Below are 19,224 nucleotides of genomic sequence, written 5' to 3' on the forward strand. Positions count from 1 at the left end.
AAGGTGAGTGGCAAAGGTAGAGGGGCAAGAGATAGGATGGTTGTAGAGAAAAGCTTTGGGGTGTAGGTCGTGTTTGTGTGGCACATGTTTGGAATTGAGGTCAAGGAGAATGAAGAGCAATGGGGGAAAGGGGGCAATAATGTTGCGGCAATGTGCACATGACGTTGAAAAAATAGATCAAAACGTGGGTGGAGGAATTAGCCATTTCATCCTAAGAGGGGAGATGAAATGAAATAAAAATGGTGAACAGAAAAGAACCAAAGGTGCTTATGCTTTAGGACTGAGTCTAGTAGAAGGTGAGATAACCTGGGAGCAGGTGGAAGGGCTGGTGACTGGGGAAGAGGAGCAAGGGTTTCAAAGCAGCTGCCATGAGAGCAGGAAGGAGCGTCCCTAACCCAACTCTTGCTTCCTTTAGAAGTGTCGGAGTTCCCGTCGTGGCGCAGTGGTTAACGAATCCAACAAAGAACCATGAGGTTGCAGGTTCGGTCCCTGGCCTTGCTCAGTGGGTTTAACGATCCAGTGTTGCCGTGGGCTGTGGTGTGAGTTGCAGACGCAGCTTGGATCCTGCGTTGCTGTGGCTCTGGTATAGGCCGGTGGCTACAGCTCCAATTTGACCCCTAGCCTGGGAACCTCCATATGCCATGGGATGGGCCCTAGAAAAGGCAAAAAGACAAAAAAAAAAAAAAAAAGTAATACGCGTCATCCTCTTCACTGAAACAGCTTCTAGAGGTCCCCATGAGCAGACATATCCATAAATATTTATTTATTGTACCCACAAAATACTCCAGAGATCTGCTTACTTTCCCTTCAAAGCCCCCCCACCTTGGTGATTATTCTTTTTCATCCCTCTAATTGTACATTAGAGAAAGCCTCAGTTAGATGCAACTAGTTTTTAGACCAATGCACAGCTGCAGATCTTGTTGACGCCTGCCTGAGCCCAGAACTCTCTATAAGCACCTGCTTTAAAGAAGAGACTGTGACTTTTCAAAAACTAGAGCCTTGCATCTGTGATGTTTCCCGGGTTTCTGATCCTAGCACATACCCTCTCATTAAGATAGTCATTAAACAGTCACCTCCATTTGCTCCAGCAGCTTCCAAAGTGCTCCTGGCACTGTGAGGAGGGCACAGGAAAAAGAAAGCAAAAGGTGGGCATTGGTAGAAACCTTACACAAGATTGGGGGAAATAGGCTCCTTATCAGATTTCTCTCCATACAGCCAGCATTTCCTTTATAATTTACTGAAAGGCTCTAATGGGGATTAATTCGCCTCAGTGTATTTCAAGAATTATTTCTTATATTGGCAAAAGGCTGCCAGTAACTTGAAACTCCCGGAGTTCAGAGAAAGGTCAGGGACTGTTCATTCATGAGTTGCCGAAAGAGTCTGCATTTTTCAGGAGGACACTGTGGGCTCAGCTTCTGGAGTGGCTGCAGAGGTCCCAGAAAGGCTTCTCATGCACCTGTGTGGGCGCTGGGGATGGGATTGAAATCTCTTCACGGGCAGAGGACATGTCTCAGCTGATCAGCAATTAAGAAAGTGTATCACTCAGGGTATAGTGTTTTATTGAAACAGACAATCTGTTTTATTGATGAGGATTTTTTTGGTCTAAGCATTGCTAGAAATCCCAATCATTATCTCTAAGACTTTGGGATGAAACGACATAGCTGGTTGTGGAGAGATGCATATACAGCTGCAAACGGCGCTCTGAATACCACAGGGAATTTCTGTCTTCTCTTTTCCTAGGACTTTACCCCTTTTTCATTCTGGTGGGTACTGCAGGATTTGTGGCTTTTTTTCCATCTTCGGGGTGGAGGATGGTAAATGGGTTTCGAAGGGTTATTACCAGTTAAGGTAGGACAGAGGGCATTTTCACCTATAGGGGGAGCTGAATACAATCAAGTTCTTCAACTAAAGGATGACTATTATATGGGCAAGAACAAGAAACAGTGCTGACTGTCCCAGATAATTAGTCTTATAGCTTTAATCTCACAACTGGTACAACAGCTTCTGTGAATGAAGTTTAGGGTCATGAAAATGACTTTTCGACTCCACTTGTCTTTGTAACTTGCCTCTTGTTACAGACTAAAACTTTCCACCAATTCAACTGTCAACCAACCCTAACCCACACACCCACCCCCCACCCCCCCTGCCAACCCCACCGTCTGAGACTGGTATGCGGACTCTGGAAGGCCATGTTTGGGAGAAGGAGCCTCTTGGGAGCAGGCTGTACCAGGGTTCTTGGAACTCTTGAGGGGGTGTGGTGATAAGATGAACTGTTCTGTTACCTGACATTTCTTTCTAGACTCCTGGCAGGTGTCTATCACATGCTGCTCTAGGACTTGTTCAGTTGGAAACGGATAAAAACTCAATGGCTGTGCTGGGCCTGGCCATTTGCTAAAAACCTCAAACACAGTTGGTACAGGTCCCAAGCTTCTGCTTTACTGCCATGCACTGCCTTTGGGCTCCGCTCCGGCTGTCCATGCTGCAGCAGTAGTAATTGCAGTCCCTTTTACCCTTCGGTGTAGTAGGGATGCTGTGCTCATAGCATCCTGCCTTCTCTGCCTCTCCAGACTGCCATCCTCTGTGCCAGCACTGTGCAGCGGACCTCCACCACACCGGCAGTGTCTGCCTGAGGTGCCAGAATGCCCGGCACCTGCTGCTAGGGGACCGCTGTGTTCCCGATTGCCCTTCCGGATATTTTGTGGAGAGAGGAGCTTGTAAAAGTGAGTAAGTGCTGGACACAAGAGCTGGCGGTGCCTGCTAAGCTCCTGGGGGTAGTAGCTGAGATGGTTTCAACTTCCCACGAAGGAGGGGAGGTGGGGAGCACGCTGTGGGGCAGTAAACCAGACAAGCTAACGTTCTTCGTACTGGGGCTTTTATTAGCGGCTCTTGGGGTGCTGCTCTGGAAGGGCATGTGGCTTCATGGGTTCTCTTTGTGTCTCTTCCCTCTGCAGGATGTCACTCCTCCTGCAGAACCTGCCATGGCAGAGGACCCTTCTCTTGCTCCTCGTGTGACTCCAACCTCGTTCTGTCCCACCTTGGCACCTGCAGCAGTACCTGCTTCCCAGGGCACTATCTTGGTGACAACCGTGCTTGTCAGCGTAAGTTCTTAAAAATGAACTTTCTCACCCTTCCTGCTCTTCTGAGGTCATTGAAGCAAATAGGGATTCTTTTTTGCTTCCATTTTCTCATCTGGTAGCCTTTATTTTTATAAAAGGAAGAAAATGAATCTATGAAGCACATAGATGCCATTAGCAGATTATAACTCAGATATGGGCCTAGTTAGAAGGCCTGGGCTAAGATCCTCTGAAAGCACTAGCTCTGTGATCTTCAACCTCGCTGTGCTGTAGTTACCTCGTTAAAATAATAAAAGTGTTAATCTGTTTCATTCCTGTGGTTTTTCTCAGAGATTCAATTTCAAGATCCTGAGCAGAGACTGAAGCTCATTGATTGATGCTGGTACATAGGCCATGACTTCAGCACTTCTCTGGCTTGAATTTGGCTTTGACACGTGTTTGTTGAATGTTGACAATATGCAAGGCCTGGTATGCTACAAAGCATTCAGTTTCTGCCCAGACAGTAGTTATGTACTTTTGCCTGAAAGTTACTTGTGTAAGTGTCTTAGCTCTCAAATAAGTCAAAATACGGTGAGTTACCTGAGTCAGGCACAAACAAACAGGATAAATTCAGGAAAGGGCAAATCTGGTTGGGAAAAAGTTAGGAAGTGCTTCACAGACGAAGGAACAGTTTGGGACAGGCTGGGGTGGCTTATTTTATTTCGGTCAGTAAAGTGCCCTTTGCCAAAATATTGTGTTACACTTTTCTGCTTTTGCAAATGACAGTCAAGGATGACAATGCTGATATTTCCATTTTATGCCCTAGGAAGTACCACGTTGAGGGAATTTTAGAGCAGTGGTTTGGAGAGTGGGCTGTAGAGTCAGATTCAAAAGTTCAAAGTTCAAAAAAGTTAAAAAAAAAAAAAAACTGCCACTTACTAGCTTTGTGACCTTGAGCAAGTGAGGGCCAAAGTTTCTTTTTTCTACAAAAGGGGGATCAGAGTAGTGCCTACATTTAGCACTTAGCACAGACCCGAGCAGAGAATAAGCTTTCAGTGTAGCTGTTTGTCATCATCATCATCATGTGAAATGAGAGGCAAATCGAGCAATAAAAGATATTTACGCTTTAGACATAAAACGATAGATACCACTGTTAGTTTATGGAGATGTTTGCAAGGATTTGCATTTGCAATGAAGTTATACGGAACCCATGTGCATCATCTGTGGAGATACCAGAGATGATGTCCCTTTTTGGACCAATGAAAAGATTTTTTTCCCTTTTGTAACAAAAACTTGGCTTGGTATATATCAACTGTCTGCCAGAATCTCTAGATTCTGTAACACAGGAAACATGAATGAAGTACCTGCATGCTCTATTCAAGCAAGAGAGTGTAGAAGTAGAAGAAGTGACCTAGATTTACGAGGCTCTTCACAGCAATGGAATCACAGAAATAAAAGTTCAAAAGAGAAACGAAATCCCTTATCCAGCGTATGACAAAAATACGTTGCATTGGAATACTTCTCTTCTGGGAAGCTTTTGCTATGCACAAATGCATTTGGTATGCCACCATATAAACAGGATTTTATAGACTATTTCAGTTAAATTAAGAACTTTCTAACTTTAGTCCTTTGCTGAAGCTTAGGTTTCCTTCTGCCAAAGATTGAATAAAGTATGCCCCTAAGTTGGGATCATTTGAGTTACTAGTACATGAAAAAAAAAAAAAAAAAAAAACCCACAATGTCCCTTTCTAATGCCCATCATTATAGGCAATTATAGGCCTGACAATTTCAGAAATTGTGCAGTAAAGGGCTTTTAAGGAAATATAGTCAGTATTAAAGGGAGGCATTTATAACCATATTATAGAAGAAAGTAAGAGCTGAGGGCTGTCTAGATTCTGGTTACAGAACCCTTTAGAAATTGCATACTGAGCTCTAAAATTCAAGGATGATCAGCTGAGCAGAAACTTTAAAAAAGAAATGAGAGATGAGGATCTCGGAACTTGAAACCATGGGCTTTGGAGTAGGAGAACTCCAAGGCGCCCAAGGCAGAATTTCGTTCTTACCTCCTCACAGGCTTCTGCAGATGACGAAGGAAGTTAGGTCCATGGGTGGGGATGACAGTAGTTTGACAGTTCTTTCTCATCGGCCCTGGAACTTCCCTCTAGAGCAATATAGAAAGACTCCTCCCTCATTCATATGATTACCTTTAAATTTCAAAAATTAGCCGCCGTCTCCCATTTGCACTTCTCTGCTCCAAGCAGGACTGGAGTTGGCGGAGTATGTAAGCAAAAATGGGGGCCCCTCCCTCAGAGGTACAGCAGAAAACAGGCCTATTTAGGAGGGAGGATGGACTTCATAGGCTGTGGGTACCCTCCCTCCCCAGTGAATGATGGTTAAATTACATCCCTGCTTCCTGGTCCACTTGTGACTTCTTCACTGTCCTCTTGGCACTTCTGTGGGGTCCTTGACCTTGGAGAATTGCGCCTGGTACTCCAGGTCGTATCAACATGATTGCAATAGGCATAATACCCTCCGTGGCCTCAATATCATAAAATGGAGAAAAGGCTCCTCACCCACACTCCTCTGAAGGTGGAAGCTGAGAGAGAACCCGAGGGGTTTGGTATGTGCTGAACCACTCTGCAAGAGACAAGATCATGTGGAGATTGCCTTGCAGAAGACTGAGGGGTTCGATGAGAGAGGAAGAAGAGTTCAAAGAGGAATGATGGAAGCCCCTGCCCCTTAGTGTGACACTACTGCATCCCTCCAAGTCCTCCATGTAGTCTCTTAACATCTCAAAATGCTTGACATGGACCCATTTCTTTGTGGAGTCAGTGAGGAGTTCCATTATGCTCCGGGAATGAGCGACTTCATAGAAGGAGTCAAGGACAAGAGGCAGACAGAAGCTTGAGGAAGAAAACTACGAGAAGCTCTCAGCTCTCAGGACAGAGCACTGACCTGTCACCCCAACCAAAGAACTGGCCGTGGGACCTCGTTTTGCAACTCCATGTCCAGCAGGTCCAGCTGACACTCAGGTTACATGAAGGCTGCTCAGCTTAAGTTAGTTTCTCTAGTAGCTGTGTCAACAACCAGCTAGGAGCTGGGGACTATGGCAAGAAACAAAACAAACCTGGTCTTTGCTTTCATGAAGCTTGACCCTCCTTCCATACACCACAGGGTGCATATGCCAGGCCCAACCTCCCAATCCATCTTTTTTGCATCTGTATTTCAGCCATCTTCAAATCCAGCTACAACTGCTAGGCCACACTTCACTTCTGTTTTTGTTTTTGTTTTTTTAACTCTTTAGGGCCATACCCACAGCATATGGAAGTTCCCAGGCGAGGGTTCGAATTGGAGCTGTAGCCACTGGCCTGCATCACAGCCACAGCAATGAGGGATCGGAGCCACATCTGCGACCTACACCACAGCTCACGGCGATGCTGGATCCTTAACCCACTGAGCAAGGCCAGGGATCAAACATATGTCCTCATGGATACTAGTTGGATTCGTTACCACTGAGCCATGACGGGAACTCCCACACTTCATTTCGGTATTTGCAAGTTTATCATTGGGAATTTTGCCAAATCTTTTATCAAAACTGAGACATAACCTGTGTAGAAATCCTGCTTCCCAAAGGATAAAATTTAATCTCATATAAGTTTCCAGCAATCCAAATATTCTTTTCTAATTATTCTCAAACTATGTGTTTGAAAATCCAGTTCAGAATATTCCTAGGGCCTTTCATTACCAGTCAACATATTCTAACAAAGATTTTACTCCAGTGGCTTTTCTTGTAGGTGAAACAAGAGGAGTTTCTTTTTATTTTATAGGGAAGTCATTTTCCTGCACTGTGGCCACACACTTTGATATTCTATAGAATGAAATCTCACATGTTCACTCTCCAGACTTTTCCTTTGACACATACTGAGAGAAGATTTCAGAGTGAGGCAGAGATACTAGTGCTTGAGTGTATATACTTATAATATCTGGCTCCTTTCATTTACATAGCAAATATTTATTGAATACCTACAAAATTATCAACAACCAGCTAGGAGCTAGGGACTATGGCAAGAAACAAAACAAACCTGGTCTTTGCTTTCATGAAGCTTACAGCTTGAAAGAATGCAGATGGTAAATAATAGCTGAAATGAACGTTGTTACGTATGTGAAAGTTCTAAGGAGCTCTAAGGGCAGTAACCAGAGACCTGTTCTAGGCTGGAGAGTCAGGGAAGGACTTCTCAAAGAAGAGACTGAAGAATGCATAAGCGTTAAAGATTACACTGAGAAGATTCAAACACATGTGTTATGATTTCTAGGTAGAAAGAACGGAGGGAATGATGGAGGAGAAGTATTTGCAGAAATGATGGCTGGAAACTTTCCAGGATTGAAGAAAGCCATGAGTTCATAGATGCAGGTGTCCTTTGAAACAAACAAAAAATCACTCTTATGGATACATGGCAAATAGAATGCAAGGGAGTCAAACCAATTGGGAGGCTATGACAGTGGTCTAGTAGGGGATGATGATGGCTTGTGTGACTTGGCATTTGTGGACGGGGGAAAGTGCTACATGTTCTGAGAATTATATTTGAGAGTTCAAGTAAATAAGACCCAGTAAATGACTGGATTAGGAGTGAGAGAAGAGAAGGTGTCAGGGTGGGCTCAAAGGTTTCCAGCATGAACAACTGAGCAGATGGAGAAGTGCTAGTTGTGGAGTTCCCATCATGGCGCAATGGAAACGAATCCAACTAGGAAACATGAGGTTGCTAGTTCGATCCCTGGCCTTGCTCAGTGGGTTAAGGATTCAGTGTTGCCACGAGCTGTGGTGTAGGTCGTAGATGTGGCTTGGATTCTGAGTTGCTGTGGCTGTGGCTCCGATTAGACCCGTAGCCTGGGAACCTCCATGTGCCACAGGAGCAGCCCTGAAAAGCAAAAAAAAAAAAAAAAAAAAAAAAAAAAAGAAGAAGAAGAAGAAATGCTAGTTGTTAAATTCAGGAAGACCTGGGGATCATCCCCAAGCGCCTGAGTGAAGTGGCTGCTAAGAATTATAGCTAGGGCAAATCAGTAAGCCCAGGCACCTTAAAATCCTTCGTATCTTAAAATATGGGATTTCCTGAGCTCCAGAACAAAGTTGATGCCTGATTTTAATCTTGGCATCACACAAAAATCTGAGTCTACGCCATGAACTGTAGAGGGCTGGATTCCTTAAGAAGCAAGGTTCTAATGAACCTTGGGACTTTTATTCCAGAGATCTTGGAATAAGTGTAAATTAATTCTATAGCTGAGTCATAGGGCAATTTGGATGTCGGATTTCCATTCTCGGGTTGATAATTTATCATCCCTGGAAAATAAGATTACCCATGTGGATTTTGGAAAGTAAGATTTTTTATTTTGGAAAAAACAACATTTTCAATTGCTGTTGATCAGAGGGGGAGGATTCTGAGCCATGATTAAAAAACACGTTGGAGCCATGCTCTGTTCCTTTGCAGCATCTGTCTAGGTTTGATCAGTGCTTCAGTATTTGCAATTGTAATCATCTGGTCATTTTCTTTTGCTATCTGCTCAGCATGCGACATGCATTGTAGAAGCTGTGATTCTCAGGCCAGCTGTACCTCCTGCCGAGATCCAAACAAGGTCCTGCTCTTTGGGGACTGTCAGCATGAGAGCTGTGCTCCACAGTACTACCTTGACCTCTCCAGCAAGACATGCAAAGGTAAAGCTTTCCCAGTTTTGCACAATGATGTCTTTACTTGGTGATGCCCCTTTTCTAGAGATGACTGCTCCCCAACTTTGGGAAAAATACCATCATTGGACATATAGACGTTCTCTGATGGTAGCCAGAAGTCATTAGGTATGTATGTATTCATTCATTGACTTTATTAAGCAAATATTTCAGAGTACCTCCCATGCGCTAGATATTTTGCCCGGTGTTAGGAACTAGACCAGAGGTGGCAAACTGGAAACCCTTGGGTTGTATTTGGTCCAAGACATGTTTGTTTGGCCCACTGAATGGAACAGTGTTTCAAAATTTTTAATTATTTGCCTTTTAAAAATCAGACTTCACACAAAAGCTGAGATTTTCAGTTTCTTTTGCAAAAGTCAGAAGGTCCTGCAATACTAGACTTGCATTCTCACAAGTCAGCAGTAGGTAGAAGATGCTTCCGTATGTGGACCTGATCTCCTCAGATTGCCCCAGGCCCCTCTATTCCCTCTTCTGTCACAGCAGGCCTATTTCAAAGATTGACATTGCCTTCTGGGCCCCGTAGACATTTGTATTTACCACTCTAGATTGCCAGACTCTAAGCTTAACAAGGACAAGGGTTGTGTCTCATTTGTTCATCTCTCCTTAACATTCTTAAATTAGTGAAGACACATTCCTTGTCCTCCATGGTTTATCGTGAAGCAGTGTCAAAAGCCAAATATTGGAGTTCCCGCTGTGGCATGCAGTGGGTTAAGAATCCAACTGCAGTGGCTTGAGTCACTACCAAGGTGCAGATTCCATCCCCAGCCCGGTGCAGTGGGTTAAAGGATCCGGTGTTGCCACAGCTGCAGCTCAGACTCAATCCCTGAATCCCTGGTCCTGGGAACTTCCATATGCCATGGATGTGCCATAAAAAAATAAAAACAAAAACAAGTACCTTCTCCCTTGTTCTCCGGTGGTTAGAATTCTTGGAGCTTATGCTCTGCGAATGGCAGTGCTCAGCAAAGGGAAGAACCAGATTGCAGGATGGATTTCCCTTCTCCATTCCTCCATTCCATGTTTCCCCTATCTCTCCAGCTCTGCCAGAGAAGCTCAGGCGCAGAGATGGAATCAAACATCTGTCAAGTGAACTTGGGATGTTTGAGGGTTTTGCAAAATTGCACGCTTTCCAGTCCAAGCAGTTCCACGTGGTTGTTAACTTAGGTGGTCTGCTGTGCTCCAGACCACAAAACCTTTTCTCTTTTCTCCTTTCTAACCAGTGATTGTTAGTCTGCGGTGAAAAACAAGATTATCACAAATCCTCCCTGTTGTAAATGATTTCATAACTATGCTGGCCGCTTCCAAGGCTCTGTTTTAGTCATTTTCCCTCAGGACTGATTCACCCGAATAAATGAGTGAGATTAACTTTATAAATCTTCTTGGAAGCACGTGTACCATCTTGCACATCTACCTGCTTCTTTGGGACTTAGAGATACTGCATCAAGGAAGAGAGAGAAGTGACTAATGAGAGCTCCCCCCCAGCTTCTTAGCTGAGAGGGACGGTGGGTCCGGGGAGCTCTGAGTGGAGAGACATTCTCCAAGGAGACCAGTTCAGTGGCAAACATTTATTAAATTGCCATGTGCCAGGCACTGTGCCGAGTTGCTTACATTCATTATTTCATTTAATCATCACAATAGCCTTTTGAAATAGGTGCTTGCTTTTACAGATAAGGAAATGGAGGCTCAGAAAGCTTAAGGAAAGTGTGTAAGACATGCAGATAAAGAGTGACAAAGCCCTAACTTGAATACACATTTACTTCAGAACCCAAGTATTTAACCCTGTTCTCTTGTCCTGTCTTCCATGCATGAAGGACACCCCCTTACCAGCTAGAACTTTGCCTTTCAAACACATGCTCTCTGATTGCATCCGAATTGCTGGAGCCATCAAAAACAACAGCGCCGGAGTTGTGGCTCAGTGGGTTAAGGACGCAACGTTGTCTCTGTGAGGGTGCGGGTTCCATCCCTGGCCTTGCTCAGTGGGTTGAGGATCCAGTGTTGCTGTGAGCTGCAGCATAGGCCACAGATGTGGCTTGGATCTGGTATTGCCGTAGCTGTGACTTTAGATAGCTCTGATTTGACCCCTGGCCCGGAAACTACCATATGCCGCAGGTGCAGCCATAAAAAGAAAAACAAACCAAAAAACTCATGACCAATAACTCGAATAAACAAAAACAATAGCCCCAGCACCCTGTCTTCCTGAGACTGACTCAGGAGTCCAGATATTGAACCTGATGATCTATATTGCTAACAATCCTCCTGGATTACGTGGGAGCACATCTAAGGCTGGGACCCACTGGAACATAAGCTCCTTCAGGGCAGGGTCTACACCTTCCACTTAATACGCCAGTTCAGTGCCGTGCATCCGATAGGCACTTGTCGAATGACTGAACATGTAAAGCAGTCGGCTCTGCTTGAAATGAGATCTTCCATTATTTCAGGAAGATTTTTGTCTTTAGACAATTCCTTTATGCCCCGTTTATTTCTAACATCATTGGTCCTTTCTGTTGTGTTGGTCAATGCCTGATATTTCAGAGGAAGAGAGTCACGCAGCTGGTGTCACTGGGGAAAGCAGATGCATGCTTAGTTGAGTCTCTGACATCCTTTACCTATTGGCATTTGGAGGAAGTCGGATAAGGTTTGTGGAAGCAACCTGGCCACTCCCTGGAGCAGGCTTTGCATGCACCTGCTGTGACTGGAGGATAAAGAACTCTGGGGTCTATGCGGAATAAGATCAGGTGGATCTGGCTCCTCAGCAGCCCGGCTGACGAGCAGCCTCTGCCCGAGTGTGGGGAAATCCTTGTACGTGCCTGTGTCTAGCATAATTAGGAAACACTCAACCTCAGAGAGGCGTTCAGGCTGCTACAAGCAGAGCCTCGATAGAGCTCACTTATCTGCCATCTCCTATGTTGTCCTTACTTTACCCCGAGCAGCCGCAGACAGCATCCTCATAAATTAGTCTCTGGGACTGAGGGTGGACGGAAAGGCAACTGATGGAAGGAACTTTCATCCTAGAGTGTGATTGGAGTTGCAATGCATGCAGCGGGCCTCTGAGGACAGACTGCCTGCAGTGCATGGATGGCTACGTTCTCCAGGACGGCACCTGCGTGGAGCAGTGCTCACCATCATTTTACCGCGACTCGGGCCTCTGCAAGAGTAAGTGTCCTTTCACCCTCCTCTGATTTTTTTTTTTTTTTTGTCTTTTTGCCTTTTCTAGGGCCGCTCCCATGGCATATGGAGGTTCCCAGGCTAGGGGTCTAATCAGAGCTGTAGTCGCTGGCCTACGCCAGAGCCACAGCAACACCAGATCCGAGCCTCGTCTGTGACCTACACCACAGCTCATGGCAACGCTTGGATCCCCAACCCACTGAGCAAGGCCAGGGATCGAACCTGCAACCTCATGGTCCCTAGTGGGATTCGTTAACTACTGAGCCACAATGGGAACTCCCCTTCTCTGATTTTTACTGTTCTGAGAAGGAGCCTGTGGCAAGTTTCCTTTGGGGCTTTTTATCCACTTTCTGGCTTCTTTCCTGAGAGATTTTCTTTGTTATAATGAAAATTTCCTCTCAGGAGTTCCTGTTGTGCCCAGTGGGTTAAGGACCTGACATAGTCTTAGTGAGAATGTGGGTTCTATCCCTGGTCTCGCTCAGTGGGTTAAGAATCTAACATTGCCGCAGATGCAGCTCAGATCTGGCGTTGCCGTGGCTGTGGCGTAGGCTGGTAGCTGCAGTTCCAATGTGACCCCTAGCCTGGGAACTTCTATATGCCACAGATGCAGCTGTAAAAAGAAAAAAAAAGTCCACTCTTTCCTTCTCCCATGCCCAAGTAGAACATTTGATAAATTTGAAGTCCAAGTGGGAATCTTGAGAGTATATGGTCACACCAACAGGTATGTTTTGACCATTAGTTTTGCATTTCCTTAAAAACCGAACAGACCTGTGCTCCAGATATAGAGGTCTGTGGACTCTGGTCCGTATTATTCCACCATCTGCCTCCCACAAACCTCTACATACTGTAGATCTAACCATCACCTTTCTCTGGCTCATCCTTGGGTGATAGATACTCTGATAAACAACCAGGTTAGTCAGGAAAGAGTGACACTTCATTGAGGCAGTGCAGAGAGCCAGGGGCTAGTTAATACTGATGATACTGGCTGGTATTTGAGCATTTATAATTCGTTCAGTATTTTCCATCATTTAATTTGATCTTTATCCAGGCTGGGCGGGGCAGCGTGTCCACTCCTATTTTATAGGAGAGAAGATGAGGCTCAGAGAGGTGGAGTGACTGGTTCGAAGTCACCCAGCTGGTAGGCACAGCAGTCACATCCAGAAGCCTGGCTCCTTGACTCCCAGTCGACTGCTTTGCCCAGCACATCAGGTTGTACTGCCTCTCTGCAAGGGCCAGGAGCCCCTGGCCAAGCCACATGCATTCCTATTGACTTGACTTCTGTCTTTCAGGCTGCGGCAGCCACTGTCTCCAGTGCCAAGGTCCCCACGTGTGCACCCGCTGTGAAGGGCCGTTTCTCCTCTTGGAAGCCCGCTGTGTCCAGGAATGTGGGAAGGGGTACTTTGCAGATCACGCAAATCACAAATGCACAGGTAACTTGGAGGCTGTGCTCAGTTCTCTGGAGAAGTGAGGGCAGCAAGTAAGCCAGGTGCACTGATTCTCGGGGAACCAAGGAGAATCTGAATTCAGAGCAGGATGAAAATCCAAGGCGTTTGGCCTGAGTAATTGATGACTTCTCGTGCACATCTGCCACTGGCTGGCGAAATAGAATGTGGATGTGCAGGCCAATAATTCTCTTGCACAAATCAATATTGTCCCTAAAGCTGTGTGGAAACGAAGCCAGTATTTCATGGAATGTAAAGCTTATATTGAACTAAGGTGAAGTGTCCATTATGTGAGGGCCAGCCCTGTTGATATGGACTCAGGGTTTTCAGTTTGTGGACTAAATTACCGGTGACCCTGATATTGCACTAATATCCTTGAGGAATAGGATTTCTGGGGACAAGTTAATGAACTTCTATTATTAAACTAACATTAAATCCAAAGTCTTAGTCTCCTTGTCCCTTGAGTTATTCACAAGAGCTTCCAGTTTGTTCTCATCATTGCTTCCAAGGCTTGGTACTATGTGCCCCACTTCAATGAATACCTGACATTTAATAATGTGCCATTACCTGGGCATGGCATTTTACATTTCCCCAAATTTCCTTCATCTGCATCATCTCATTTAACATTCATGATGACTTGGTAAAATAAGGCGAACACTACATATCCTGTTTTACAAGGGAAAAAAAAGACACTTAAGGGTAAGAGCCAGGGCAGCATAAAGTCAGATATTAAACTCAAACTTTCTGATTCTAATTCAGGGCCCTTTAAATTACCTTGCACCACTTCTATAACAAAATCTTAACTAAGGACACTGAATAGTTATGCAGTAAACACCTCAATTATAGAAGATTATTAACTTGATCCAAAGAAATACTCCATGGTCTTCTAAATAGCTTGCCTTCCTCATGCATTGAAGTAAAAATAATCTAAGAATAGTGGTAATACTAGTAGTACATTTGTGTCCTCCTGTGCCCCGATACTGTTCTGTTCACTTCGCATTGTATTTAGCACATGTAATCCAACCAACAAACATTTGCATTAGGTGCTATTACTGCTCCCGTTTTTACGATGAGAAAATTGCACCGCAGACTGTTAAAAAAGAACTTACCCAAATTCCACAGCTGGTAGGTGGTGGAAGAGAAACGGTACCTAGACAGAGCCTATGCTTTTAATCACTATAAACTGCCTCCCTTACAGGTCAGTATGGTTAACTTTTTTTTTTTTTTTTTTGGTCTTTTTGCCTTTTCTAGGGCCACTCCCACGGCATATAGAGATTCCCAGGCTAGGGGTCTAATCGGAGCTGTAGCCACCGGCCTACACCAGAGCCACAGCAACACGGGATCCGAGCCATGTCTGAAACCTACACCACAGCTCACGGCAACGCTGGATCCTTAACCCACTGAGTGAGGTGAGGGATCGAACTTGCAACCTCATGGTTCCTAGTCGGATTTGTTAACCAGTGAGCCACGACAGGAACTGCAGTATGGTTAACTTTTTAAACAATCCATTTCTGTGCCTCATGTTCAAGTCAGAGTGTGTAAAGCAATGACGGCCTTCCTTTCGAGGGTAGACCAGCTGTCTGTGAAATTCAAGCGGAAACTGTTGGGATTCTCTTCTGCTCCAGCTGGGGTCATATGCACTTGTGCTCTCACCCTTCATTTCTTTATCACTGGAGCCTGAGCTGGGAGCCCGTGCCTTTGTCCTGCCCCATTTTGAATGTCCTTTCTTCAACAGCCTGCCCTCGGGGGTGCTTGCAGTGCAGCCGCAAAGACCGGTGTCACCTCTGTGACCATGGGTTCTTTCTGAAGAGTGGCCTTTGTGTTTCCAGCTGTGTTCCTGGCTTCTCTGCCCACTCCTCAAATGAAACATGTGCTGGTAAGGGCTTCCCACTCTGATGGTCTGGTGAAGTAACCTGTAATATCTCCAGGCAGAGGCTGAGTTTGCAGATAAAATTGGCTCATGTGATATAAAGTATAGGCTTCCCATCCTTGGAAAAACCCTGGTGCTGTTATGGAATAAGGGACTGTTTATAGAACACAGAAAATTAAAAACATTCAACTTGTAAGTTCTTTGAAAGGAAAATAGTAACAATCTGTTTGGTTTAAAGGTCACCACTCTCAGTTCAGAGTTTTGGCATAAAACTTGGTGCTTTTCCTGAACCACAGCCATGTTATAGGAAAAAAAAAATGTATATATATATACACTTACAGATACAATTTATTATATCTAGATAAACATGTAGAGGTAACATGCCGGGGTGCATTGGTGTATCCTTTTATACACACACTGGAGACAAGTGATAGATGATTGATGAACGGTGTGAGGAGCCTGCCGCATTAAGTTCACATGTTTGAAGTGAACAGATTTTAAGCCACTCTGTTTGACATTAAAAATTAGGTAAAATATAAAGGAATGGAACTAGTCTTGTCCAACACACATGAGTGGACACTACCTTAAGCAACAAAGAGAAGCAAATTTATTTATTTATTTATATCTTTATTTTTTTATTTTTTAAAGATTTTTTATTAGAGTTGATTAGCAATGTTCTGTCAATTTCTGCTGTGCAGCAAAGTGACCCAGTCATGTGCGTGTGTGTGTGTATTCTTTTTCTCAACATTATCGTCCATCATGTTCCATGACAAGTTCCCTGTGCTATGCAGCAGGATCTCATTGCTTATCCACTGCAAATGCAATAGTTTGCATCTACTAACCCCAAACTACCAGTCCACCCCACTCCCTCCTCCTCCCCCTTGGCAACCACAAGTCTGTTCTCCAAGTCCATGAATTTGTTTCTTTTCTGTAGATAGGATTCATTTGTGCCATATATTAGGTTCCAAATATGTGATATCATGTGGTATTTGTCTTTCTCTTTCTGACTTACTTCACTCAGTATGAGATTCTCTAGTTCCATCCATGTTGCTGCAAATGGCATTATTTTGTTCTTTTTAATGGCTGAGTAGTCTTCCATTGTGTATATATACATCTTTTTAATCCATTCATCTGTCAGTGGACATTTAGGTTGTTTCCATGTCTTGGCGATTGTGAGTAGTGTTGCAGTGAACATATGGGTGCATGTATCTTTTTGAATGAAAGTTTTTTCCACATATATGCCCAGGAGTAGTATTGTTGGATCATATGCTAGTTTTATGTTGAGTTTTCTGAGGTACCTCCATACTATCTTACCTAGTGGTTATACCCATTTATATTCCCACCAGCAATGAAGGAGGGTACCATTTAAGAGAAGCAAATTTAAATTCAGGCTTCATTTCGAACCCCAAAACTTGTATAGGTGAATTCATTTGGCCTAAGAGTGGCATTGCTGGATCATATGGTGGCTCTATTTCAACTGCTTGAGGAACTGCCAGACTATCTTCCCAAGTGGCTGCACCATTTTACTTTTCCACCAGCAATAGATGAGATTTCTAGTTTCTCCACATCTTCAGGGATACTTTTTATTGTCCTGCCTTTTCATATGTCTTCTTTGGAGAAATGCCTATTCAGATTCTTTGCCTATGTTAAAATTGGGTTATTTGTCACTTACTGAGTTGTAAGAATTATTTATGTATTCTGGATACAGAAAAGAATACAAGTCCCTTTTCAGATATATAACATGCAAATATGTTCTACTATTCTGTGGATTGTCTTTTTACTTTCTTGCCGGTATCCTTTGAAGCACAAAAGTTTTTAGTATTAATCATGTCCGGTGTATCTAATTTTTTTCTTTTTTCTCTTATGGCCACACCCACGGCACATGGAACTTCCTGGGCTAAAGGTCGAATTGCAACTGCAGCTGGGGCCTGTGCCACAGCCGCATCTGTGACCTACACCAAAGCTTGCAGAACACCAGATCCTTAACCCTCTGAGTGAGGCCTGGGACCCAAACCCACATCCTCACAGAGACAGTGTCGGGTCCTTAACCCACTAAGCTACGATGGGAACTTCAATTTTTTTTCTTTTTTTTTTTTCTTTTTTTGTCATTTGTGCTTTTTGAGTCATATCTAAGAAAGCATTGCCTAATTCAAGATCACAAAGATTTTGCCCAGATATTCTTCTAGGAGTTTTAGAGTTTAGCATTGAGACCTTAAGTTATTCTCATGTGCAGCCAGGGTGAGAACCACTGAATTAGAATGTGATTTATGGACTACAGTAGCCTAGAGTTTCATCTTCGTAGCTCCAAATGAGTATTACAAGTCTACGTCTTTAAAAAAAAAAAATAATAGCCTAATTAGTGACTGCCCCAAGCCTGACCTTTGGATTCATATGTTTTCCAGGCAAAAGACACACTCCTAGCCTTCATGTGAATGGCTCCCTCACCCTGGCCATTGGTTCAATGAAGCCACTGGATTTCTTCCTCCTGAATGTCCAAGACCAGGATGGCAGGGTCGAAGACCTCCTGTTCCACGTGGTGAGCGCGCCTACCAACGGTCAGCTCGTGCTCTCACGGAATGGAAAAGAGGTTCAGCTCGACAAGGCTGGCCACTTCAGCTGGAAAGACGTGAGGGAGAAAAAAGTGCGCTTTGTGCACAGCAAAGAAAAGCCCAGGTGATGCCGTGCTCTCTTGTTTTCCTCCTGTCTCCTCCCATCCATGCTCTGCGCCCACCCCCACCCCCTCTGCTGGCCCCCCATCTCCTGGGGAAGAACGTTGCTCTGCAAACACCAAATGCTTTCCGCTGCCTGCCGTCATTTCCCTGTAATTCTTGGGGAGAGTGCTTCTGTTAGAGGCATTTTCACTTTATCATATAATTATGGCTAATTTGCTGATGTGACGCAAAGTTCCTGGTACCATTACCCAGGTTTTTTGGCCCAGGAAAAACAAAATCGCTTATACACCCAGCTGCTGCAGCTGCTTCTTCCCCATTAGGGTCCTACGCTGGGAGCAGGGCGTGGCTAGGGGAGGAGGGCATCCTTTTCAAGGTATTGGATGGTTCCTAGAATTTCAGAGTTGGGAGGAAACTAAGAGTCACCGTTAACTTGTTATTATCCACTTTATGGGACTAATTGTGGTTAATTTTTAAGCCTCATCCAGTCGTCCTCTGGCCGTCTTCCCCACCCCAGCTGACATAACATAAGCTTCAGGAATGCAGTTGGATATTAACCCTAGCCCAAGCAAATGTGGCCGTCAAATTAGCAGAGTGAATCTACTCCACAGAAATCATGGAGGGCACCCCAAAGACTAGCCTCTTGGCTTCTCCTTCACCCTGCCCTGCTTCATTCGTGCAGATAAGTCAGAGTGGACTCTATGTGTAAACAAGAAACTGAAACCCATGGAACAGTGGTAAAGGACACTGTGAACATTTTCTTCTGTCACCACTAAGTTTGAGATTTTTGAAAAATGTTTAAGGTTTGGGCTAGGAGATAAGCAGGGAGAGAAATAGATGGCATGTTGCTGTTGCAGCTCAGAGGCAGTGATGCCAGAAACCTCCAAAGACCCACATTACGGCAATAAGAACAACTGATATTTACTGAGTGCTAACTTTGACCCTACCATTGTGTTATGTGTTTTATATGACTTATGTATATTTACGTTGCCAGTCTACAGATAGGGAAACTGAGGCCGTGCGTGTGTAAATAATCCTGCCCAATCCTCAAGCCTATGAGACTCCAAGCCAAGGTTCTCTTGAGTCCACACCCCATGTCATCAGCCGCTATGATTTCTGCCTCCTTAAGAGTACCAGGAATAATGAGCGTGCATCCATCCTCTGGGGACCAAAGATCATTGCATAGGAAAGTGTTGCCCCAGAGATGGAGCTTAAACCTCTGGTGTCTGATGTCATAATGTTACTCTTCAAATTTGTGCTCCATCTCCTAAATTCATTTTCCTTCAAGTAT

At 44.4% G+C, this 19,224-nt stretch overlaps 1 protein-coding gene across 3 annotated transcripts in view; it reads left to right on the forward strand.

The window, feature by feature from the left end:
- Positions 1 to 19,224, forward strand: part of FRAS1 (Fraser extracellular matrix complex subunit 1) — a 457,087-nt gene that overhangs the window by 293,270 nt on the left and 144,593 nt on the right. For all 3 annotated transcript variants that reach the window (XM_021100604.1, XM_021100605.1, XM_013978814.2), the window contains exons 21-27: positions 2,568 to 2,720; positions 2,952 to 3,098; positions 8,614 to 8,760; positions 11,800 to 11,940; positions 13,242 to 13,382; positions 15,130 to 15,270; positions 17,667 to 17,937. In XM_021100604.1, coding sequence (XP_020956263.1) covers positions 2,568 to 2,720; positions 2,952 to 3,098; positions 8,614 to 8,760; positions 11,800 to 11,940; positions 13,242 to 13,382; positions 15,130 to 15,270; positions 17,667 to 17,937 — 1,141 coding nt within the window. The remainder of the gene's footprint in view (positions 1 to 2,567; positions 2,721 to 2,951; positions 3,099 to 8,613; positions 8,761 to 11,799; positions 11,941 to 13,241; positions 13,383 to 15,129; positions 15,271 to 17,666; positions 17,938 to 19,224) is intronic.

This window comes from Sus scrofa, chromosome 8, assembly GCF_000003025.6.
Source record: "Sus scrofa isolate TJ Tabasco breed Duroc chromosome 8, Sscrofa11.1, whole genome shotgun sequence".
NCBI classification, from domain to species: Eukaryota; Metazoa; Chordata; class Mammalia; order Artiodactyla; family Suidae; genus Sus; species Sus scrofa.